Genomic DNA, 26493 nt, shown 5'->3' on the forward strand with positions numbered 1-26493 from the left:
TGGTAAAAAGAAAAATTTAATTCAAAGTAAAACTAAATTATTTTAATCGAGTACCAAATAGGATATAATTATTAAATTTTTATAAGGTTTTTCTTTTCAGACCCAATAATAATTTAACACTGTTAGATTAAAATGTGTGTGTTAATGTGTGACAATTACTAATTTCTTTATTTTAAGATACTATCTTTGCTTATTAAACAAAATTAAAATAATGTTATGAATATAAAAATATAATTCTTTATTTACTGATAAATTATATCAGTAAATAATTTATTTACTGATATAATTGATTTATAATGTAAAATAACAACTGTATTATTCTTCATCACTGCTTGAACTGGATGAACTACTACTTCCACTGTGAAATGCTCGACTGAGAGCATAAACTCCAATTCCAGCACCAGCTAAAGGAAGACCATACTTCAGTGCTTTTTTTCTAGCCTTTTTCTGAGCTTTCCAAGCTTTTTTCTTGAAAAAAAAAACACAAAATAAATAAATTTTTTTTTTTTAAATTTAGCACAACTTAATTCAAATAGTTTCAAAAAATTATCTAACTGAATGCGTAACATTTATTGGTTATACGTTTCAATAATCCATGTAGGTTAATAATAATTATAAGGAAAAACTGAGATTGAAAAAAAATTGTAAACAAGATTTTTTGAAAATTTAATGACTAGAGGCAGAATTTCTCTAAAAAATAAAAAAAGAAAATTCAGTTCTACAAAAAAAGTTATGTTTTGGTGTGAGAAGCTAATTCAAAATACTTCACTTAAAATTAATTAATTATATCACTTAAATAAAAGAAGAATTAAATATAATAAGACATATTTTACTTAAAAATATTATCTTTATTAATCTCTTGGGATAACCATTAACAGTACCAACTTATAAATTAAATTTACTACGTTTCACTAAGAATTCTCTAAACTTCCTCAGGTGAAAATACACATTCACACATACAAGATACAAAATTCTCTTACATCTATGTAAGAGAATAAGATTCTAAGTGAAACGTAGTGATTTTAATTTATAAGTTTGTATAGTTGACAGGTTAACCCAAGAGATTAATAAATTTTTAAGTAAAATATATCTTGTTATTATATATATAAAACAAACTGAGAGAATCTTATCCTGATTAGTTGAAGATGGCCAATGCAAGAAAACAACTTCCACATTAAGACAATGACTGATCCTGTAGCATTATGAATCTTGTTTGGTGCTCCTACCAGCACCAAACACCATTTGCTCTGTGTGTCTTGAATATATAATAATGGACACAACTCCAAGAAAGAATTAAAAAATTGTTTCTCTTTCTGAGCATACCAATATGGCACAACAACAAACAGCTTCTAACAATTACAATTTTTTCAATACTCTCTACAATAGTACCACCTCAATAGGCCATCAGGAATGTTCAGCATCATTTGTACTCATACATCCACTTTAAAAATAACAACCATTTGTAAACTGCTCAATGAGACTGACTAACCATAATATTTACACAGTTTGGCTTTAGTTTTCTATAAAAGAAAAACTCTTTCATTCAAAAAAGTGTGAGCAACCCTGGTCAACTACTTAACACGGGGATAAGCCTATATTTATTAACACATTTGTCTTTTATATTTATTAAACAATTTACAAATTTATACCGTAAATTTAAAAAATTTAATTTATTAAAAATAATAAGTTAATATTAATCATTAACATTAATCAAATTTTTATTGCAAGCGCAGTGGTTTTTGTTTTTTTTTACACACTTAAAGCTTATGCCAATAGGTCAAAACAAGAGTGGAAAAAAAAATTTAATTATACATACACCTCCAAGAATTCCCATGCCAGCAGTTGCAGCTGCAGCACCAGCACCAAGTCCCCCAGCCATTCCCACTTTTTTCAATAGGCCATCCATAACACCATGACTCTGGCCACCATGTGATGACTGTAACACAAATAACATTTTTAAATTAACATATAGTCAAAAAATATATACAAGTTTAATGATAGAATATTTTCTTAATTCTATTTTAATAATTCATTTATGATTGAAATCTTAAAATAATTGAAATTAATAGATAAAATATCAGAACAATTCAGTTATATTAATTAAAGTTTTACTTAACATATAAAAACTACCTAACCAACTTTATTCTTGCTGATAAAACTAAGATATGTCAGTGACTAGATAAAACTTTAAAAAAATCACAATTTGTATCTAAATTCTATAGCATTCACCTTTTCTTAATACATTAGTTTCTACAAACTTTTAACTCATTTTGGTTGCCAATAGATATTGCCCTAATAAATACCTAGATTCACAGAATTTTGGGTCTTCAAAGACTTTTTATAAAATACCCAGAAAAGAGATCAATTTACATATTATTTGTACTTATAAAATAACTTGTCTTGGCCAACTGATTCATCAGTGCCCAGAAAATCTACTGAAGATAAAGTGATGAAAATTTGCATACGTGTTCTTACGGTGTAAGTGCATGATAAGAAAGTTTTTTTTGAAAATCCAAGTTTAAAGGGTTATAAATTTTATCAAGTAACTAGTATTCATAAATTACACTGATAGACAAAAAAAGATTTTTTAATGTTTCTCTAAGTGAGATACCATTTTTTGAATTGCTTTTTTTGCATACATTACAGATCTGTAAATACAATTTTTCTATCACCCTTAGTTTTAAATAAATTACGCTTCAAAAAAAAATTAAGGGAAAATATATTCAAAATCTGTAAAATTTATAATTTTGCATGCTCTGTTAGAATAATTTCGCTGATTCTTTTCTTTTATAAAAAGCTTCAAGCACATCCCAAATTAATGCCCAACAGTAATCAGCTAGCATGTTAGTATTCCATTTCCCTTTATAGTGGCTTTCCATCACCGAAATGTTTTGAGTGGAAACGTTTACTGTGTTCATCGCTTACATCTCCGAGGTTGTCTGGGAAAAAATCCAAATGTGAGTGGAGGAAATGTATTTTCAAAGACATATTACATCCCACAGCTCTGTATAAAGTAACAAGTTGATTAACAATATCATAGTAATTTTTGGATTTTTGTTTGCCGAGAAACATTTTGCAAAGTCTTTAAATGAAGTCCAAGCTACACTTTCTCCATTATTTAACATTGACTTAAACACATCATTTCTGACCAACTCTCTTATTTGAGGACCAATGAATATTCCTTCTTTAATTTTTCCTTCACTTACATTCGGAAATTTCTGCCTGTTGTACAAAAATCCAGGACTATCCTTTCTCATTGCTTTGACAAAATTTTTCATTAGTCCTAGCTTGATATAGAGGGGGTAAAAATATTTTTTTGGGCTTAACTAAGGACTCATGAGTAATACTTTTCCCATTTGGAGTTGTCTCGCTTCTTACACTATTTGATAACATAATGTTTATCCCTAACATAATGTATGCCCCATTCTCAAAGAAAACACATGTACTTAGTATAGACTAACTGCATGCCTAACAAAATAGCTGCGACTTTCAAATCACTGCATATGTTCCAGCTATGTTTTTTATAATTTATCTTTTCAAGAACATCTTTCATCACTCGTTTGTCTCTTTCAAATTAATACCATAAGCGATTGGTATCAAAGGATATTTGTTACTGTTGTGTAGCAGAACCATGTTTAAATTACACTTGAACGAATATATGAAAAGTACATCAGTCCTCAGGTTTATGAACTTGTACTAAATGCAACATAAGCTCATCAATATTTGTGTAACAAACCAAATTATTTTCATCAATACTGAGAAAGTTAGTAAATTCCAACCTTGCAGTATTGATCTTAAATCAAGACTGATTTCAGCTTGATTTAAATCACTAACCAGGTCATTTAATTCACCTTCTCATATAAGATGAATTATTGGAAGATAATTCAAAATCAAAATCATTGTTGTCTTCCTCAGTACTGCCTCATTCCTTATCGCTGCTTTCGAAACGTACAATCACAGGTGGCTCAGGAACTGGAATAATTTGATTGTGAGGCAGGCCTGACTGCAGATTACAGTGAAGAATATTTTACAGTATGTTTAGATTTTTTAGAAATTCCACACACTTGTTTATTAACAATCAGTTACATGATCCTTTGGTTCACACCAAAGCACAGGTACATCAAATGGCAAAGCCTTCCGTGTACCTTTCAGCCATCCTCTTAAATATACAGAACATTCAGTGCATTATAAGAAGCCCAGGTCTTATCCTGATTACCAATTTTACACTGAAAGTACAAATGATATGCTTTTTTTAATTAAAGGTGTAATGTATTTTCTATTTGATTTTACGGTAAACTCACCATATATTTATTGTTAACAAATTTAAGACAGTGATAAAACTGAACAAAATTAATTCATTCCTAAATCCATTGCTTAATACAAACAACACAGCTGTGTTTTCAGTTACATGTTTTGACCTGCACAGACATGATTAATCTTGTCCATGAAGGTTCACTCTTCAGTATTAGATATGATGTCATAATATGTGACTATGATATGATTTAATTGTTCGTCTAGTATTGTTTATTTGCAGCTTACAAATTATGTTAACAAAGTTAAACAATAAAAAATGAGCTAATAAAATACAATATAGAAGCCTAAAATAACTACATGGTGAAAAATGAAAAAAATCCTTTAATTAAAATTTAATAATTTTTCAAAAATGGTGGGTGATAGAAAGATTCTGAGTTCATATTCGTTTTCAGCATCAAAAAAACAGATTAAAACCATGTATTGCATGTTAGGAAACAAAAATTATGTTTATTAGTGTTACAACAATTTTTATAATTAAGTATTTCTGTAATACTTCATTCATTACAACATTTAAAATTTTACAATGAATAAAAATCAGGCTTGTAAAAATTCTCCAAATACATTTTGTTACATTTGCAGAAAATTCACCACGAAAAGTCAACGAAAACCAGAATTGAATCTGCTAAAAACTGCTTACAAACATTATTTTGACTGTCCCTTGGGAGACAGGATAAAAATCCTGGGCTCCACATATAGCATGCATCAAGTGCTATGTTAAATTAACCCAATGGTTAAAAGGAATAAAAGAGCATTTGCCTTTTGGCGTACCTATGATTTGGCAAGAGCCTATTAACCACTATGAAGACGGCTACTTTAGTTTAACAAATGTTACTGGTTTCAATTCAAACAATAAAAGCAGTATTGCATTCCCAAATGTTTGTTCAGCTATGAGACCAGCACTTCATGGTGCTGATTTACAGATTACAACTGCTCCAACTTCTTGAAAGAAACTTCTGATTGAAGGTTCAATAGATGAATCCTCAACTTCAATAGATATTAATTACATTCCAGAAGAATCAAATACTGAACCTCACCTCATCACACAAGCAGAACTGAGCGACTAATTTGTGACTTGTATTTGTCAAAACAATATGCAGAACTCCTAGGTTCACGTCTTAAAGAATGGATTTATTAAACAATGATACTAAAATTTCAGTATATTCAGTAAATAGAAATCAAAAATTTACTGAAATACTTAAGAAGAGATGGTTTAATTTGTTCCTGCCATGATATTAGGCGGCTAATGTCTGAACTGGACTTTGAATATATTATTCATGATTGTCATTTAGTTACAGACTCATCAAAAAGAAGCTTAAAGGCAATGCTGTTGCATAACTTGATAAGTTTTCTTCTATACCAGTAGCACATGCTGCAGGAATGAAAGAAACATATGAAAGTATGTCAAACATTTTAAAGCTATTAAGTATGATGAACTCTCATGGCGAATCATTGCTGACCTGAAAACGATGGGGCTTCTTCTCAGTTGTCAATATTCTCCTTGTTGAGGCAGATTGTATTATTTTACCACCTCTACACATAAAAATAAGCCAGATGAAGAATTTTATAAAAGCATTAGATAAAGATGGAGATAGTTTTAATTATTTGGTTGAGGTTTTTTCACAATTAAGTGAAGCCAAAATAAGAGGGAATATTCATTGGGCCAAAAAATTAATTTGTGAAAATATATTTGACAGCGTACTGAATCCTAGCAGCATGGAAGTCATTCATAGATGTCGTTAATGGTTTTCTTGGAAACAAAAAAAAAAGCTGAAACCATGATCAGCTTATAAACGAACTCTTGATGAACTATAAAAATTTAGGCTGCAGAATGTCACTGAAAATTAATTTCTACATTTTCATTTGGACTTTTTCCCTTTAAACTTGGATGACATCAGTAACAAAGAAGGAAAAAGGTTCTACCAAGATATATTGCAGATGGGATGAATCTATGATGAGTGACTACTGCTTGATGATAAAAAGAGAAGACTTCACTGAACACAAAAAGAAAATAAGAAAAAAGAAATTAAGATAAATGTAATGTCTGCAAAATAAAGGTAGAAATTTTAATTGTAATTATAATTTCTGTATTCTATTATTTAAAAAGTTTCTCAAAATTTTAAAGGGTCAAAACTAAAAATCTGATGCTGATGAAGAAAAACTGATTTCATTTTAAAATTCAGCATAAAAAATAAAATTAATTCACCTACTTTTATCTCAACTCTAAATTATATATATATATATATTTTTTTTGTTGACCTGTTTTATTATTATTATATAAGACGCCTTATAAAGAAACAGAAAGAATTTCTGAGAAGTTCTAAAAGTGAACATATATAAACATGGATCCAGAAATATTTAGTTGTTAAGTTTAACTTAAAATACACAAAATAACTTGAAAAGAAGCAATTTCACCAGAATTTCTGTTCTAAGATATTCTAAAATATTTTGATATGTCTATAATGCGATAGCTTATATTCTACACAGTTGTTGCTTAAAGTATGACTCTTAGACATAAACTCATGTTTAAACATGAAAGTGAATAGACATGCATAGACATGAATGTTTGCATAATCCTAAATGTAAACATTGTAGAAGGCTCAGTTACTGTTTTGATTTCAATGTGATATGTTGTATTGTTGCTAGTGTTCATATTGTAATTATGTAATTGTACACTTGTTTATAAAGTAATCTCATTAACAGTGAACTTCTCTTTTATGCGACATCTTTTATTTTTAATTTTATTAATTAGTAAAATTTTTATTTTAGCTGTACAGAAACTGGGATAAGACAAAGTAAGTTGCAATTAATAGTTTTATACTTTATACTAAGTATTGTTATTGTAAGAACCCTTTCATTTTATGAAAACGGATTGTGGAGTGTTCAGTTGCCATTCACACTGAAACAGTATGTCACAAATTGACTTATAATAGAATTTCAGTATTGCACAATATTTTAGTTTACTGAACAGCAAATAAAATTGATATATTTAAGAAGCGGATGTACTGAAACAAAAAATATTTGTACTTTTCATAAAACCGATTATTTAGATAAACATTTTCATATTAATGGGAAAAGTTGCTCTGACCCATTTAGCTGTCATACTAAACCAGTTACGAAATCTCTTCAAGAAGCAATCCAAATTTAAAATAAATTCCCGGCAGAGCACTATAAACAAAATACAAAAACCACAAGATGATAAAGAAAGCAAACCAGAGTGTCAAGATATATTTGAGCCTCAATGCTTGTATTTGATCAAAAAAAAGCCAGGAGCACTAAGTTATATTAATTAAGTTTGTTATCAAAAAGTGAAAGATTTATTCATAACTTCCATTAGCAGGAGTAAAATAAGGTAAAAGTAAATTGAACAATTTGTTAATGTATTTGAATTGTTTATTATTTTGTAATTATTATTTATCATTCTGTAATTGACTATTTATTAATTATCAATTTATTCATTCTAATGAGTTTAGTTGTAATCTATAAAATCTGAAAAAAATAAAAAACATAAGTATTTTTGGATACGTTATTTACGGTTAGAAGTAACAGTGTTTTCAGCAGTTTTGTTGGCTTCATTATTTGTCAACTCCTTTGATTAGCAAAATAATTTTTATATAGTTTTAAAGTGCATAAAAGTACTGCTGTATACATTTCAGATTTTTGCCATCTGTTCCACATGTGGTTTTTTGGCCCCAAAAATGAGACATTTTCAAAATCTTACGATTTGGCGGCCATTTTTTTAATGAAGGACACTAACAGTACAATTTTTTTTGTAAGTACTACTAGTACTTAGGAGTTAAAAAGTAAAAAACAGTCCTGTTACTCTAAGCCCTTCATTATTTATTTTAGACCCAAAATTTGAAAAAAAAAAAAATTGTAAACATAACTTCAGTAAACGTTACAATATTTGGTTATGCAACAAAATGAATTTTGAGTACACAAAGATGAAGTTTCATCTTTACTCTTTTCAAAAAGCCCTGTTTGACCCCTTTGTATGATGTAAAATAAGAAGAATGCTACAGCTCATGGAAAAAGTGACGAAAATGGATGTTTTTACCTGTTGGCAATTTAGAAAATAGTCTTACTCAAGAAAATTTTTTTTTAAATACAAAAAAATATTTTTTGCTACTACAAGGTGGATAGTTATATACCAAATATCATCAAAATCAAAAATAGTGATGCATTGATCATTTGTTGAACTAAAATGGATTACCCCGGCTGTATTTATTTTCTTAAAAAAAAAACAAACATCCAGATAAATTTTTATCTCTATTATATATTTGTCAAAACCTCCCAACCACCTCAAAATTGTCAGCTACTGAAAAATTTTTTTTCCAAAACTACACAATCAAAAAAAGTAAGCACGGTAAATAATTATTTTTAATTAATATAATAATGTATAGATTTTTTTTACCATAAGTACTACCTTTTTTCAAATATCTGCTTTTTGGGCATGCATTTAGATAATTTATAAATTGCAAACTGATAAAATAAAATGACAGCTAATTTTAAAAAGCTGTCTTTCAACCAAGGCCAACAAAACGCCCTTTTCATCTTTGAACTCTACTTAACCATGGAGCCCTGGCAAGTTAGTTAATAATTCTCGTGGTACAAAGCAAGAAATGAAAAATCAAACACAAAAAAGGTCTTATCCTTTCTGAAAGGAAACATGACTCCATGGACAGTCTATAGGCAGTGCCTCCCCACCAAATAACAAAGAATATTTATTATATGCAATAAATCTACAGGTGTCACATTCTTGGGATAGATCCAAAATGTATAAAAACCTATAGTAAACAAAATAAACAAGAGCCTTGATTCTGCTTCTTGGATAAGAAAAAGGGCTGGGTAGTGAGAAAGAGATCATCTACCCGCAGAGGGTTCACAAAAATAAATTATTTATTTCTTTTCTTAAATAAACCATAACAAAGAAGTGCTTCAGTGCTCCTACATGTAGATGAGCATTCATCCACTGAAAATTTCCAGGGAAATCAAGGTATCTTTACCTTTATGAAGGATGGGAACAAATCATTTACTAATGAATAATTTTGCAATGAGGCTGACAAGAAAAAAATCCTTGTCACCCAATAGAAGTTTAGGTTTTCTTGGCATACTCTTAATTACATAATATATAGTAGATTCTACATGGATATTTATCAGATTAAACCATAAACCAATCATTTACATTCATACAGCACAGATCTGATATAAAGAAAAAGTAACTTTTAAAAAGAAAATTGCCCTTTAATTATATAATGGTCATCTCTTTAAACTTACATTCATATGTTGTCCACCAGGCTGATGAACACCATATGGTGATGAAGGTGGTATTATACTCTGTGTTGGCATAGGTACTGGTCCAGTTCCATATGGCGGTATTGTTGATGATGGTGGATATGAATGCTGCGGCAAAGGTATAGTAGGTGAAACAGGATAAGGTGTTGATGAACTGAATGGCAATAGACCTGGAGCAGGTGCAGGATACATGCTGGTGGGTTGCGCAGGATACATGCTGGGGGGTTGCATTCCACTTCTATATTCAATAGTAGACAAGTTAATATCACCATCGATCGCTACATGGCTTGCTCTGTGGTAAACAATTCTGTGTTCAAATGATGAAAAATGCTGCCCGTTAACAGCTATCTGTCAAAAATAATATTTAACATTATTATCCTGAAATTCCAAATACTTGACAGCAGTCTAAAACTAAAAAAATAAAATTTCAACTAGCCCATAATGTTTGCATGAATCTATTTACATCTTTAGTGATGTAACAAGCATTAATAATTATTAATACTTAGAAGTAAAATTATTTATAGTAATTGTTTTCTACATATAATTTTTCATAAAAGTGGGAGAAAGATTGGACAAAAATGATAAAATTTAATCAAAAAACAAATCATCTAAAAAGCAAAAGGCCCACATTTAAAAAAAAAAATTTGTTTAGCTTATTTTTGGATAAATATTTTTCATCCATAGATTTTTAAATTTTCCTCGCTATATAGTTATTTTTTATAGGTATACAATATACTATATAAGGAAAGTGTATTAATTGGGTCAAATCTTGCATGTCAGGGTTTTTAGAAATATCATGTTTTATGAACCCTCCAACCAAAACACAATTTTAGCACTGAAAAATTGTGGAAGGTTGATATGTAATATATATATATATATATATATGTAATATATATATATATATATATATATATATATACAAATAATACATGTGTTGATCTACTTTTTGCTTAATATTTCAAGACCGGATGGACCAATTTGCATGAAATTTAATACAATTTCTGTATACAGGGAGAGCATTGAGGCCATTTATATTTGATCATAAATGATCAAATGGTTCCTACATCTCAAACTATTACACAAATCTAAATAAATTTTATATAAATGTAAGTAAATTTTTTATTAAATTAATGATTTATTTGGTGGCCATAATTTTTATTATAAACAAACACAGTTTAAAGCAGCTGTACAGCAAAAATAATTACAATAAATAAAGAAGAAAGATTCAATGTAATTTGGTGCAGAATTAATGATAGTTCTAATTTAAAGTTTTCATTATAAAAAAAAAAATTAAAAAATAGTAATATTTAATGCATCAATGGAATGGTATGAACAGAAAATATCTGTAAGATGTAAATAATAATACAAGAACATGTAATATGACAAACATGTAAATAAGATACTGGATTTTCTTTTGTTTATTAAAAAAGTCAGTTCAATAAACTGGGTTCTAGCCATTACTGTAAAATAGATATTTGTTTTCTTTTAAAACATTTTTTCTGATTAATTTATATTTGATAATAATAATTAAAACAACATTTTTTTCCTCAAGAGGAATCTCAATTTCCAAATAGTTATTTTTACTATTCTTTTTTTAAATGTTCCACATCTAATTTTAATTGTAATTATATATTAGGTAGGTTTGTATTAGCTTGTTTCATTTTATATTTCTTAAAAATGTGTTATTTAACCTTTTTGGGAATGGCATCATGCTATGCAACTGCAGTAAACTGTTCGCACAGACTACAGTCACTTTAACTCATTTTAGAACTACCATTTGATTACTATCATTGTGTTAACGCGACTATTATAATTTTTTCACAAACAGTGCTGAACTTTATTGGCTTTAAAATGAACCACTTGCACTACCGATAGGTTGCAACTAACAGTTTGAAATAGAGAAAATAAAATCATGTTACCAGCATTCTAAACCAACGTTCTTTAAGTTTTGTTGAACTATAAACATGGCCAATTTGTTACATTCATTTCCAGGATTTATTTCTCCTTGTTAAAGCTGCAATAAAACACCGGAAATAATTGAACGTATAGTGAATGAAATGAACACATATTATACCTATTAACCGATCTTGCTCATTAAAATTTACAATGATGGAAACTGACAAAGATGAACTGTACACATTTTTGAGTTTGAACACCATGCTTATGCCAAGAAATAAGAAAAATTCCATGAAAGTGTACCCCTTTTCCCAATACTTTCCAAAAAAATGGCTAGAGATATTTGAACATTGTTACTATGCTTCATTTTGCCAATAATAAAGATGAATCACCCGGTTTCTGTCTTTTTCAAAAATTATTAGATAAATTGAAAAAAATTCTGAAATGTTTTATCCTTTCCAAAATATAGTAATTGAAGAGTCCTTAATTTTGTTCAAAGGAAGACTAAATTTTGTTTATGTTTAAAAAAAATTATGTTTTAAAATTTGTTTAAAAAAAAATTGTTAATTTTAAATTAATTAAAATAATATTCATTCCTAGGGACTGTGAAGTGATAAATCGGAGAATGACTACATAAAGATGAGTAACTTTAATACAATAACCTAATCTGAGCACTGAGAACTAGGATTTACAGTATATTAGTCCTGAAAATGGCTAACTGTAAGACATTTACCTGATATTTGGAAAAATAATCTAAATTATAAATTGCTTTAATAAATTACTATTATGTAAATGTACATAATACCCAAGCGCTATTTGATAATTCTGTGCAAAGTCAAGAGATAGCATTTATAGTACACTACTGAGGTCATTCTTAGTTCCTACATATCTTTTAGGAGCATACACCAAGTTACAGTCATAATTTAGTTGTTGATCAGGTATTCTGATTTGTGATAACTGAACAAAAAGAGAATTTTATGTGATGATTAAACATCACTCTTTGAAAGTCATAAAAACCATGATGAGTCAACTCCATAGATTAAAACAATTTACTAGTGGTAAAATTATTTTTCAAGAGTTCATATGAGTTCAAATGATGGTGAATATTTTGAACAGTGTGTTGAGATTTCAACTGCAGAGAACACTGAAAAAACTCATGGTGATTGAGAAGATGAAAGTATTTGAAATTGCAGACAATAAACATCTCACACAGACACATACTTTACACAAGTATCATCTACATATGTAAAATTGGTTTACAAGATCAGTGACAAGTTTGCTCACAATTAATCAAAAGTCATGAACAAATAAATATTTCTAAGGACAGTTTGAGGGTTTAGAAATGTTTCCCTTCACATTTAATCTATTTTAATGTATGCTACTGTAATTCTATTACAACAAAAAATAATGAAATATAAAAGTTTAACAAAAAAAATTAGCATTAATTTTTTTTTCTTCATATTTATGGTCTTGTTATTTGCAAATTTCATATTCACACATTTTCGGAGGAAATAACCTGCACAAATAACAAAAGATTACTACATAATAGTTGAATAATGAGCACAATAGTCAGAAAAGGGTATAAAAAGAATGTTTTAACTTACATTAAAACATGTCTGTTCACAGCGTATGACAATATCAAATGGTGTTCCTTTAATAAATGGAAAATAAGTCTGTTGTGTTTCTTCTGGCCCCCAACTCATGCCATGTATTGAATTTCTAATTACACATCCTCTAATAAAATCTACCCCAATGTGTAATAGTACATCATCTCTTGGACAGATGTTAGGTCCACATTGTAAATTGATGGCAAACCTACAAACAAGTAAGCACTGATTGAACAAGACATAAATATTAAAAATTAAAAAACACAACTGCTGTAAAAAATCATTGCTGACATTCATTAATCTTTTGTTCTGGTTTGGTTCCATTGTGATTTTGTATTAACTAGCAAATACCCCACTTGAATTTTGAAAATTAGAAGATTGATTGCGAAGTATAACAGAATTTCCAAATAACTGTGATCTGTTACATTAAGTGTTTACCTGATGCATGCAAACATTAGCCTTTAACACACTAACAAATACCCTGTTTGAATTTTGAAAATTGTTTACAGAGATATTATATGAGCACTTCATTACACCTCCCAGAACAGTGCCACAGTGGTACATGTATTTTTATAATTATATAAACATATATGGCTCAACCCATTTGAAATGTCCAAAAAAAATCAGCTGGTTGCTTGACCAATTCAAAAAAATTGAAACACTTGTTTCCTACATGTTTCAGGACCTTAAACTATTTTTTTTTAATTTTTTATTGAAGCAGTTTACCTGTGGTGGCCATTTTTTTTACGGTGCACACACCTATTTTTGTGATTGTAAGGGTTTAGGGAAAAATCATAACTAAAAAACTATTGATCCTGGAAGGATGAAACAAAAAGAAATTTAATTACACTTTCTCAAGGTAAAAGACTGATGCAGTAGTTTATTTATCTATCTTCTTTCTATAAGAAAATTACCAATAAAGTTGAACATGCAAAACAGTGAAATTTCACTTTTGGAAATTTTTTCCAAGAGGCAGGAATGGCATTACACAATTTGAATTATCTTTTTAAATGTAGGTATATGTTAGTAGTTTTACCATAAATAATATTAATGGTGATAAACTTACCCCTAAATTTTTATGAATTTTTAAAAACTATTTTTTTTTTTAAATTCAAATTTTGACTTCAAATAACTCTGATGGGCCTGATGATAAAAATTTCAAATTTGCACAACTTGCAGTGTTTTTGTAGATTTTTATGGCAAATAAAAAAGTTTCTTGTGTATTGTACTAATAAAAAAGTTATACCACTCAATAATTATGAAATACCTGTTAAAAGTGATACCATTTTGAAACACTAAATAAGTGCTCCAAGGGGGTTCTTGTTTTCTTTGCACTTTATATTTTTTATATTTAGCCCCTATGTTGTTGAAGTTGATGTTTTCAATATTTTTAAAACAGTTTTGTTTTAAATTATTAATGATAGGTCCTAATTTAATGATCAACTTAACCAAAACCAGTAAACTAATACAATTTTTATTCAAAAATGCTTGTAAAACTTACCCAAACTGAGATTTCAATGAGTAGCCAATATCTTATTTAAAGAATTCACTTTTATTTTTATATTGGTTTGTTTTTGTAAACAATATTCAAAGAAAAAATAAATCATAGCAAAATTTTAAGTATTTTTCAATGAAATAACCTAACCTGTTTTTGTAGCAATGAAACTTTATTATTTAGTGTGGTTAACCAACAGCTGTGATATCTCTTCTGATACTTCTCTTGAAATTATGTGAGAACGACCTTTTTTTATTCCTTCCTCTTTCTAGAATGGCTCTTGGAGCATTACCTCTGACAGGGGAAGTATACAGCCATCAGATGCCGGTATGTGGAGTGCCCACAACCTCATTGCATCATCGATTTTTAGACAATCACCACATGGTTGGGGACCCTCTAAGTGCTCAGCTGCGGACCTGCCCAGTCTGGCATCGAATTCCCTGTCGAGCTTCCTCCGAGGCATGTAATCTGTCATTCACTTTCTTAACATAGTCCTCTACAGCCTTCCATTCAAGGAGTCCTCTCATCATAATTCTCAAGAGTGTCTTCCGGATTAAACATGACCTCTAGCCCAAAAATTCCAGCATCTTTTGTCGTTCATTCTCAAATTGTGTACAACTAAATAAACATGTAGAGGGGTCTTCTCCTCAGCACATGTGGGACAAAGGTTCTAATGATCCAAACAGAATCTGTACAAGATAACCCTATAGCCTCCATAGCCCACCAGGAACTGCGTTAAAGAGTAACCCAGCAAACCATGAGTCCTTCAATACCAGCTTCTAATATCTCTGACAATGTGGTGCATCCACCGCCCTTTCACTGTTTTGCATTTTAAAATTTATTGGTAATTTTCTCATAGAAAGAAGATAAAGAGATAAATAAACCAAAGACCAATCTTTTACCTTGAGAAAATATAATTAAATTACTTTTCGTTTCATCCTTCCAGGATCAATAATCTTTTAGTTATGATTTTTTCCATAAACCCTTACAATCACAAAAATTGGTGTGCGCACCGTAACAAAAATGGCCACCACAGGTAAACTGCTTAAATAAAAAATTTAAAAAAAATAGTTTTAAGGTCCTGAGACATGTAGGAAACAAGTGAGTAAATTTCATTTTTTCTGAATTGGTTAAGCAACCACTCTTGGGTCACTATAAAATGGATTGACCCATATATATACATTTATATAGCCTATGACACTCCCGGAAACGTTAAGGATGCCAATGTGGGGTCATTCATCTAAATCGGTCGGCCATTGATGTACTATGGTGGAACAAACAAACAAACAAACAAGCATGCCATGCATGCATACATACATACATACACCCTAAAAACATTACATTCCTTGTTGGGCAGTCATGTAAAAACAGCTGCATTAAGTGTAAATAAAAATATAATTTGAAATTGTAATTAAAACAAAATTCATGCTGTGTATTGTATTTATAATTATCTATACATTAATCATTCATTCACAAGTTTCAATTAAATTAAAAAGGTAAAATTATATTCTAACACAAAATGTAAACAGTTCATTATGTTTTTTTCACTAAAACCTTTCTCCAACATGGGAGTACCAAATGTTACATGATGTTATTATCAACCAGAAATAATCTAAAATTTTTTGTTTTAGCAGACACCCTATCTTCACCCAATCTTTTAATCTCATGTCTCTTTTAAACAATTCTCCATCATCTGTTTGGTTAACCCTTTCTTCTTATTTCTTCATTTCCCATCACTCTCTTATTTATTTATTATCAACACAGTAATTAAATGCACCAAAATTTGAATCCTTATTAAAAAACAAACTATACACCCAATTTGAAAACAAATAACATCAAAATTTAAACAATTTGAGTTTGCATTTGGTGATAATGAACTTTTATTTTTTACCAATTCTTTAAGATAAGGTTTTGCTGTAAAAATGAAAAAAGGCATCTCTGACCATGTATTTTTGAGGAAAAAAAATTATCATAGTATAAGTCAGTTCCTCTTTCCTTGCCTGTGGGTACATAACTGTCACAGTCATGTGGATAAAAAATTTTCTATCATAACTTTCATATACTTATTTAATCTGTAGTAATATATATTGGTTTAGACCTTTTATTTTATTCTAATTTATTATTTTTGTGTTATTTTTTAATTTTATGTTAACAAAAATAAAATAACATATTTTTACTCTTTTGTTCGTTTTTCATACATTTCTAATTTTTCATTTTTTTTTTATTTCTTGGAATTTTGATATAATTTTTTTGAAGGAAATATTTTTTCTATACTATCTGTAGAGAAGTAAATTCTGCTGTTATTCATTACAAAAATAAATCTGTATTGGAGTTATCACTGTTGGAACTGAAAGAAATAGAGCTTAAGGTTTGAGATTTAAAGGAGATTAAGTTAGTAGAATAGGCAACACCTTGTGTAAAAATTTTAGCTGGTTATGCAGAAGTTCTTTAATGGCAAATTATTAAAATCAAGCTCCACAAGACTAAAAAGTGGTGCATTAACTATTCTACACAAAGAAAGGTACATTAATAAAACTTTTATGTGAACACCACATGACTTCCTTGTACCCCTTATTAAATTACACATACACATTTTTTTTTACAATGAAAAGTACATAAAATTAAATTTCATTAATAAGTTTTGATATTTTTTCATATTCTTTTTTTTATTGTTCTTATTGAATTATTATTTATTGTAAAAAACATTTTACAATCGGAAGTTAATAATTATTAAAAAATCAATATATTTAAACTTAAAAAAATGAAAGTAAAAAAAAAAGGACATGAAGTCAGATTCGAACCGATGTGCCTTCCACTTGTAAGATCCAAATATCTCATTAATTAAAACTTTATTTGGCTATAACTCTGAAACCGATGAAAATAAGTATTACTTATGATATATCATTCAAAGGTTTTAATGAGGGCTTATTACTGCAGTTAAGAAAAAGACTAAAATCCAAATTTTTTTTTTTGCCTTTTTTTGGATACTTTTGGTCCAGTCGATTGTAATCAAAAGGAGAGGTGCACAACTATGTTCCAAAAGTCCTAAATCCAAAATTTCAATGTCCTACGGCTAACTGTTTTTGAGTTATGTGAGATACATACATAATACATACGTGCCAAATTAACGTCATAAGACGTCATGCCAGATTTTTTAAAGTGGAAAGTACATAAAATTATATTTTATTAATAACTTCTGATATTTTTCATATTCTTTTTTTTTATTGTTCTTATTGAATTATTATTTACTGTAAAAAACACTTGCCAAAACTAGTCAAAATGGATTCAGAGATTGTCAAAATGGATATTTCCGTTGAAATCTGAAAACTGAAATTTTTTGTGTTTCCTTTACTTCATACAAGGAAGTAAAAATTAATAAAAAAAAACTGAATACCATCAAATGCAGAATACAATTATATAACTTTATGTAATACATTTTGAAATTACGTAGATAATTTATGTTTTAAGGCTTCAGGAGCACATAGTTTCTGCAATGATAGTACTTTTCCCTTCATGCTTATAACACAGCCCCTATTTTTTCTTTTTTATATTCCTTGATATTCTAGTGATATTTCTTCAGTTTTTTTTTAATTTACAAGATTGTAGTTGCTAGTTCCAAGACGTTAAAATTTGTAATAACATAATGCCAAAATCAACTCCATCATATTTAGTAGGAATTGCAAAAGTTTTATGTTAAATAATAATACAATTATTTTATTTTTAACAAAAAAAAAAAAGAAAGAAAACAGAAGTTATAAAAAGATAATAAGTTAGTTACAGAGGATTGCCTTGAATACCAATGAATCTCCTTAATAATCTAGGAAATAATTTTAAGAATATACCAAGGATCATTTCAAGATAAAAAAATAAGTGATCTTAACAAAAAATATAATTCTGAAATACAAGAGTTAAGTACAAGTAGGCTTTCAATGGAAAGACAGCCAAACATAAATAAACTGAAAATCAAATTAGTTAATCTATGAAAAAGTAGCTCCTTTTTCGTAAAATGGTAGCTGTAAAAATGAATTCCATCCCAATATACTTTTCATTGAACAGAACCAGCACTGTAGAGTTACATTTGATTAATGTTTAATAATCAAGTTTATTAATTTTACAAGTGATTTATTTATTTATTTCGATTTTTGTTCTAACAGTTTCACTTAGTTTAAATTTAGATAAATTTGAAAAAAGAAACACTTTAGATAGCACAAACAATTAAATTTAAATGGACTGATAGTAATATCAAACATGCAGAGGATATGAGTTTGTGAAACACAATAATTAAGACCTCTGTTAGTAATAACATTTAATACTTAGTAATAATCTTACTCTTACAATAAAGAAAGCTACTAAGAGTTTAAATATGATTAAATAAGAATGTATGAAATTTGGTAATCAAAACTGGATAAAAATCAAATAGTGTCTAGAGATTCTAAAATTAGTTGCTAAGACTCCAGTAAATTCCAGAGTATGAAATTTGTTATGATGAAAACATACTATCACAAAACTTCAGTAGTAGAGATACATAAATAATAAATAGTTATCTAATTAACTACTGCCACACCAGAAATGGAAATTTGGAACTAGAAATTGAATTATATAAAATCAGTCACCCTGCAAAATTCTAATTGAAAGAGAGCGCGATATAATTTTTTTAAAAATATAATGAGTCTTTAAATAATAATGATAGGCAAACATTCCTAAATTCTGAAATAGGACTAATACATCATTTGTATAATCCTAATTTCTCTACTGTAGAACAATGAAGTTAAACATAGGGAACAAAAAAATTATATACATTACTCAATTAAGACTATCAACATGAAGGAAAGTTACCTTTATGTCAATGATCAGGATCACTCCATAGATTTGTTAATGGAATACCCCATCTGTAATACAAAGGTTTCAAAATCTCTATATCATTTAATGCTGGAATGTTAAATTCATGAAGAACACAAAAATACATATAATAAGTGATAGAAAAGGGACACTTTCAATAGAATTGTAAATTAATGATGGTAATAAGCAATTCTGATAGTTTAAAGAATAAAAATTTTTCTAGTTAACACACTTAATTAAAGATCACTGTTGATACAATACAGGTACAGATTTCCCATGCCAATAAATACTAGAATAGTTTCTGCATTTACTGAGTTATTGGATTAACTCAGATTATTTTTACTTTTGACAATTATTATTGCATTGCCTGCTTTATTACTTTTAACTTTTTTACATCCTACCTATGCACAATAGTACATGAATTTAAGCCCAAAAATGTTAAATATATCTCATGTATGAGTGCCAGTTTTCACAGCCTGCGTAAAATTGTCAGCCTGCATAATTTTTGTGATCTACTTTAAAAATTTCAGACATATCTCAGCTGTTTATTAAAAACTAAATTAATAAAACTAATATTTACAATGCTATTAATGATTAAAAAGATTTAAGGGCCACCAATTTGTTATTTTTAAATGTAAATTTTCAAAATTATTTTGTAGATGTTGATATATTAACACCCAATTTTATTAAAATACCTTAATCTGTTCAGATGTTGAAATTTAAGAGATAAATTTCTATTGAGAAAACACAAAATGGTGAAGAGAGGAAAAAAGAAGCAAGGTAGGGCATTTGTTTACATGAACTTTTTTATTTATTTTGATGTCGTGAATCATCCCTTAAGTTTTGCCATTACCTCAGAGGACACCTACATATTTTTTATTTATGTTTATATTTACAATTAAAAAAAAAATATATATATATATATATATACACAAAGAACACTAGGAAAATTTTGCAATATTAAAGAACGTATCAACACAAACGGTTACAAGTTAGCGTGTGTTTAGAAAAGTCCAATCTGTACAGCAGCTCTCTAGTCACTGTTTCAATGTGATTTAGTTTTTAGTTATGTTAGTATAAAAGAGGTAGTGATATCATTGTGATTGAAAACTGAATACAAAGTACATGGATTAAGTGTTGATCAATGTTTAGAGGAAATGACTTCTGTGCCTGGAAAGGAATGTCCTCATCATGCAACATTTAGGTGGTACAGAGAATTTGAATGAGAAAATTTTGGCTTTAGATGCTCCAAGGTCAGGTTGACCGTCTTTATCTGTAACTAAGAAAAATATTGCTGCAGTATGAAAAATGAGAAAGGCACGTACCACCAAATAGACATGTTGTTGGGCATTAATGCATCAGCAGTTTGTGCTATTCTGCAAGATCTACAAGTTAGAAAGCTTTATATCCTTTGAGTGTCACATAACTTGACTGATGATCAGATGGCACGTCATGTTTCATGGTGCCATGAAATACTAAAAAAGACTGAAAATTATAAATCTTCTTATGTGAACAGTATTGTGATAGGAGGCGAAACTTGGCTACTACTTATTATAATGATGCACTACAACATTCTGACCAAGGCTCAAAATAGAATGAGGGTGTTCAAAAACCCAGATCAGCGAGGAAGAAAATGGTGGCCGTATGATTTAGTGTGAAAGGAGTTTTAGAACAAGTTATGTTGGAAACTTAGAAGACACTTACAAGGAAGTGGTGTATTGAGGAATGCTTGCCTAATGTTGTCAAGAAGCTGCACCCAAACTCAAGGATGGACACATGGTTTCTTAACATAATAATGCTCCAGTTTGAGAGTTTGCATAGAGTACCTGACCAGCAATGGAATAAAACTATTGAGCACTCTCCCTAGAGTACTGAACTTTGCACCTGAGACTTTGCGTTGTTCCCCCAAGTAAAGAAAGACTAAAAGGGAGGCACTTTAGAACCATGATGATCTCTTAAGGGCTTGGAATGATGAATGTGCCCAGATCTCAGATAAAATATGGCAGAGTTTCTTTGAAGACTGGTTTGGAAAGATGAAGTGTATACTGTATAGTGAAAATTATTTTGAAAAATTACAAAAAATTAATTCATATTGCAAAGTTTAGAATTTTTTTCTCTGGATGCACAACGAAATCGTCGTTATCAGAGCCCGGATACAAAATTACCATAGGAAATGATTAAAATTTAACAATTAAAATTTACCATAAAATTTTACTACATTAATTAAAGCAATGTAAAATGCCTATGTGGAATGCTAGGTTCGAAAAAAACAATATTAAAAATCTAATATAAAACAATAAAATTGCCAAATGTTAAAAGGCCGAAACATGATACTTATAATTAAATATAACTACCAACCCGATTTCACATACCAGACACAGTCTGCAAGGATGTGGTGCACAGTTAGTTGGCAGTCGCAGAGAACACAAATGGGTGCATCAGTCCGAGTCATGAGATATCCATGAGTGAATCTAGTGTGTCCTGTTCACAAATGGCATATAATAAATAACCTCCTCATGATGGTTATTCCTACATGAAGAGCCCGTGGTAACACGATGTTCTTAAAAGGATGAAGTTTATTGTTCATGGTAGAATTGCATTCACTTTGCCACTCATAATAAATCACCCTCTTCAGATAACAGACAAGATTGTTCAAAACAACATGATTAGTGAAAGGAGGCTGCAAACAGGTCTCTCTTGCCACACGATCAGCGCACTCATAATCTGAAATTCCTATATGACTAAGGTCCAGCAGAAACTCATGGTTGTGTTATGGTGAGTCATTTCAGAGAACAACACTGAATCTCACAGATAACAGGGTCTCTGGAATACATGTCACTAATCGCCTGCAAGATACTCATGGAATCTGAACAGACAAGTACGTGTCAGAATGTTGGGCAAAGTATATTTAAGGTTTTGTTAATAGACTACAGCTCTGCAATGAAAACACTGGCAATGCTGGGACGGCCAAAAAAGTATATTGTAATCAACCACAAAGCACAACCAACAGAATTATCGTATCTACAGCTGTCTGTATAAACCATATAGCATCTGGATTCACACTATTTACAATATTAAAAAACTTTTCTTGTAAGATAGCTGGATTAGTGTCCTTTTTTTGATAAAAACTGAGACTAAGGCAATAATTCACTAGAGAAGGCTACCAAGGGGAGTAATAATGTTGAGTAACAGGAGGTGCTGAATGTAATTAATTGTATATTTAGAGATAAGAAAAGCCATTAAGCTCTGATGGCTACAGGAGCAGTAGATCTTAGTTGTGCCTTTTATCAATTAACATGCTGGTTGAAGAATATCGCATCAAAGGTACGATGATTTGGCTATACTTTAATGCCAGATACTCTGGTCCCTAGTGCGTCTCAGAGTATCACCATGGTATATCTTATTATCAGTGTTCTTTTGGCTGTCGGTCGTGTGTGTACCTTCCGACAGTATCGAGGTTAGCTGGTCTAAGGGCTGTATTCACGATTTACGCATTTTAATACAGACTCGACATTTGTAGCTTTGCTGCGGTGTGCTTGGCGTGGACTTGTGCGGCGCGTACTCGCCTCAACGTGGCAACGACTGCTGGTCGTTAGTCCCCGTGACAGAAAAAAGGCCGTGCCTTTTAGTCCTTTTGCGCTCTTGTCAGAGCGAGGGCCGTAATCAGTGGTTCATTGTTGTACATCTAGTGCACCAATCAATCGTTCCAGCAGCGGCAAAGAGGTACGAAGTGTGACAGGAGAACGCAAGTGTCTCCGGCTGCCCGTACTCGCTGCGGGTAGTTGTCACTTTGTGGGCTTGCCCAAACTTGACAGTAGTAGGTAGACTGTGAGATTCTAGTTGATTCAGTAGGACTTAGGGAATCTTCGGCCATGTCGGAGTTCCAAGAGGTGAAGAAGTCCAGGCGAAAGAAACCTGCGCCGGTTCCATCGACTAGCTCCTCAGAGGACGAGGTAAGCGAAGCAATGGATACAGGGGCACCCACCCAGGTGCAGTCCTCCCCTGTTGTTGAAAGTAGTCCAGGAGGACCTGGACTACTTATTAGATTTTCTGACAGTTCCCGGCGGAGTCAGTTTGGGGGCGAGGAAAACTATTCTTCCTCGACTTGGCAAGTTGAGGGAAGCTTTCAAGGCGGTTAGTGACAGTTTCGAGGCCTTGGCCTCCAAGCCCCAAGAGGTCAAGGCTCCCAAGGTGATTGTTCAGGCCCCAGTGCAGCCCAGGCGCTACGCTGAGGTCCTGAAAACCAAGCGCGAAGCCAGCAAGGTGGTAAAGAAGCCAGAGGTTATTTTCGTGAACAAGGCAGAGGGCTCGAAGACCACAAGTCAAGACTTGAAGCGCGATTTCCGGGAAGCCCTTCGTGGTGACCGGAATCGGCTTAGGATTCGTGATATAAGGGAGACCAGTTAAGGGTTAGTTGTTGTTGCAGACAATAAGGAGACAGTCCAAGTCATCAAGGACTCTCCAGCGGTGCAAAAGCTTGAGGTTAAGGTGGACCCCAAGCGGTTGAGGAAGCCCCGGATCATTATATATGACATTGAGCGGAGTCTCTCTGATGAAGAAGTTCTGTCTCTCATTCGGGAGCAGAATACTGATTTGGACGAGGCCTCGTTCAAAGAGCAGTGCAGGCTAGTCTTCAAGACTGGAAAGCGTGATACCTCTCGGTATCACGGAGTTTTCGAATTAGGTGCTGGTCTCCACTAGAAGTTTTTGTCCGAGGGTAGGGTCTTCGTTGATTTTGCCTCTTGTCGCGTCAAGGAATACCTAGACGTGCAGAGGTGCATCAAATGTTGTAGGTTTGGCCACAGGGCCAAGTTTTGTAAGTATGCGTCGGTCTGCGCGTATTGTGGTGAAGAGGGCCACAAGCGAGACGACTGTCCGCAAAAGAAAGAGGCTCCGACTTGCGTTAACTACAAGCGGTTACGTAAGAGTCATAGGCACTCCATCAACAGTAGGGGGTGTGGTAGTTATTTAAGAGCGGTTGAGGTCTACTTCAACTCGCTCGATGGTTAGGTTCGGCCAACTCAGGGTGCCTATGCGGTCCAAGTAGAGTTAGGTAACGTCGTTGAAAAGCGGAGCCTCGATGTTTTACTTCTACAACACCCGTACGTTGTCAAGGGTGACCTGCCAGGTTTTTCAGGCTGGAATAAGTTCCATGTTGGTGAAAGCAAATCCGCCGTGCTGTGCAGGAAGTCCATAGATAGTGTCTTTATACGGCAAGCCTCTGACACGCATCACGTCGTTGTTAAGCTTGCTGTGGATGGTTTCGACCTAGTTGTGGTTAGTTCGTACTTTCAGTACAGAGATCCCACTGACTTACACTTGGAAAGATGGGATATAATTATTAGGCTGATAATGGGTCGTCCTATTCTTATAGGAGTTGATGCGAACGCCAAATCGCTTTTTTGGCACAGTGGGATCACAGACGACGGCGGTGAACTTCTAGAAGGCTTCATCGCGCAGCACCGATTTGAAGTATTCAATGTCGCCGGCGAGTTGGCTACTTTCGCCGGCGCAGTAGGATTGCGGAGGGCCTTCCATGGTACCAACATTGATGTTACCATTGGTAAGAATATCCCTGGTAGGATTCTGAATTAGTCGGTAGTCGATGATTGAAAGCGATCATCGGCTCATAGTTTTTGATTGGATAGGTGGGCTGCGCGATGTCTTTACGGCGGACGCCCCTGTTCAGCAGGGGCGCTTCTTGAACAGGCGGGCGGATTGGCCCAAGTTTTCTAACATTCTTGCGGCCAAGATGCGGGTGTTCCCTCGTACCCTGGACGAGGTCCCTCTAGATAACCTGGCAGAGAATTTCTCTTCTGCGGTGGTTGAAGCTGCAGAACTCTCAATCCCCCGGAGCACGGGTCGAGAGAGAGTAGCTGGTTGGTGGACTCGGGACTTGACTGCGATAAAGCAGACCGTGGGCCGACTCAAGAGAGCCGCACGGCGTGCGCGAGATCCTGACTGGCTCGAGGTCCTGTTTGCAGAGTATCGTCAGAAAAGGAACGAGTATTTTCATAGTATTAGGACTTCGAAGCGAGATTCCTGGCGCTCTTTTGTTCAAGAGCAAGGGAATAAAGATCCTTGGGGTGTTGTTTATCGAGTACTTGGTCACAAGCGGAAAAAGGACAATCTTCTGTCGGCTCTCTCGACCCAAGACGGCGTTGTAGTTGAGAAAGATCGTGTTCTATTTCTTCTGATGGACGATCTGCTCCCCGATGATACCGAGGTTGGTAAGACCTCGTATCATCGGAGAGTTCGAGCGGCGGTTGTAGATTTTAACACAGACTCTGTGTCTTCGGAGATTACTGAGGCGGAAGTCCGTCAAGTAATCTGTAGCCTTGCTAGGAACAAAGCCCCCGAATATGATGGTATTACGGTGGAGCTCCTTGTTCGCACCCTGCCTGTGATTCTTGGCCCATTGACTAGGGTGTTCAATAGGTGTTTATTCGCCGGGTATTTCCCGGCTTGCTGGAAGCGTGGTATTTTGAAGCTGTTATTCAAAGGTGGCGACAAGGACCCCACCGTCAGTTCTTCTTACCGTCCTCTGACACTCTTGCCAGTTGTTGGAAAGGTTTTCGAGAAGGTACTATACCTCCGAATTAATAGTAGGGTGACTTCAAATCACATGCTGATGGATGACATGATGCTGATGGATGGCTTTAGATCCGGCAAGAGTACAGAGGAAGCGATTCTTAGGGTCCTGGATCTGGCTTCAGGCAGTGAGTGCAAATATGTACTCGGTGTCTTCTTACACATATCCGGGGCATTTAATAACTTGTGGTGGCCCTCTGCCTTGTTTCAATTGCAGAAGCGTGGTTGCACGCGGAATGAAATTAGCACTCTCTCGAGTTACTTCAGCGAAAGAACTGTTGTCCTTCGTGACGGCAGTTCGCAAGTAGGAAAGACCCTGTCTAAAGGATGTCCACAGAGCAGTGTATTAGGTCCACTCGTCTGGACCATCGAGTTCGACTCTCTCATGCTGCTGCGTTTGCCCGGTGGCTGTCGCGTTCTGGCTTATACCGACGACGGGCTGCTGCTGGTCGAGGGCGG

General features: G+C 32.3%; 1 protein-coding gene across 2 annotated transcripts in view; it reads right to left on the reverse strand.

The window, feature by feature from the left end:
- The window catches only part of LOC142324916 (uncharacterized), a 36613-nt gene continuing 10120 nt past the window's right edge, over window positions 1-26493 (reverse strand). For both annotated transcript variants that reach the window (XM_075366053.1, XM_075366052.1), the window contains exons 3-6: window positions 13107-13317; window positions 9589-9954; window positions 1817-1936; window positions 1-468 (exon numbers count right to left, since the gene is read on the reverse strand). In XM_075366053.1, the coding sequence (XP_075222168.1) occupies window positions 316-468; window positions 1817-1936; window positions 9589-9954; window positions 13107-13317 (850 nt within the window). In that variant the 3' untranslated portion in view covers window positions 1-315. The remainder of the gene's footprint in view (window positions 469-1816; window positions 1937-9588; window positions 9955-13106; window positions 13318-26493) is intronic.

Source organism: Lycorma delicatula, chromosome 5, assembly GCF_047948215.1.
Source record: "Lycorma delicatula isolate Av1 chromosome 5, ASM4794821v1, whole genome shotgun sequence".
Taxonomy (NCBI): Eukaryota; Metazoa; Arthropoda; class Insecta; order Hemiptera; family Fulgoridae; genus Lycorma; species Lycorma delicatula.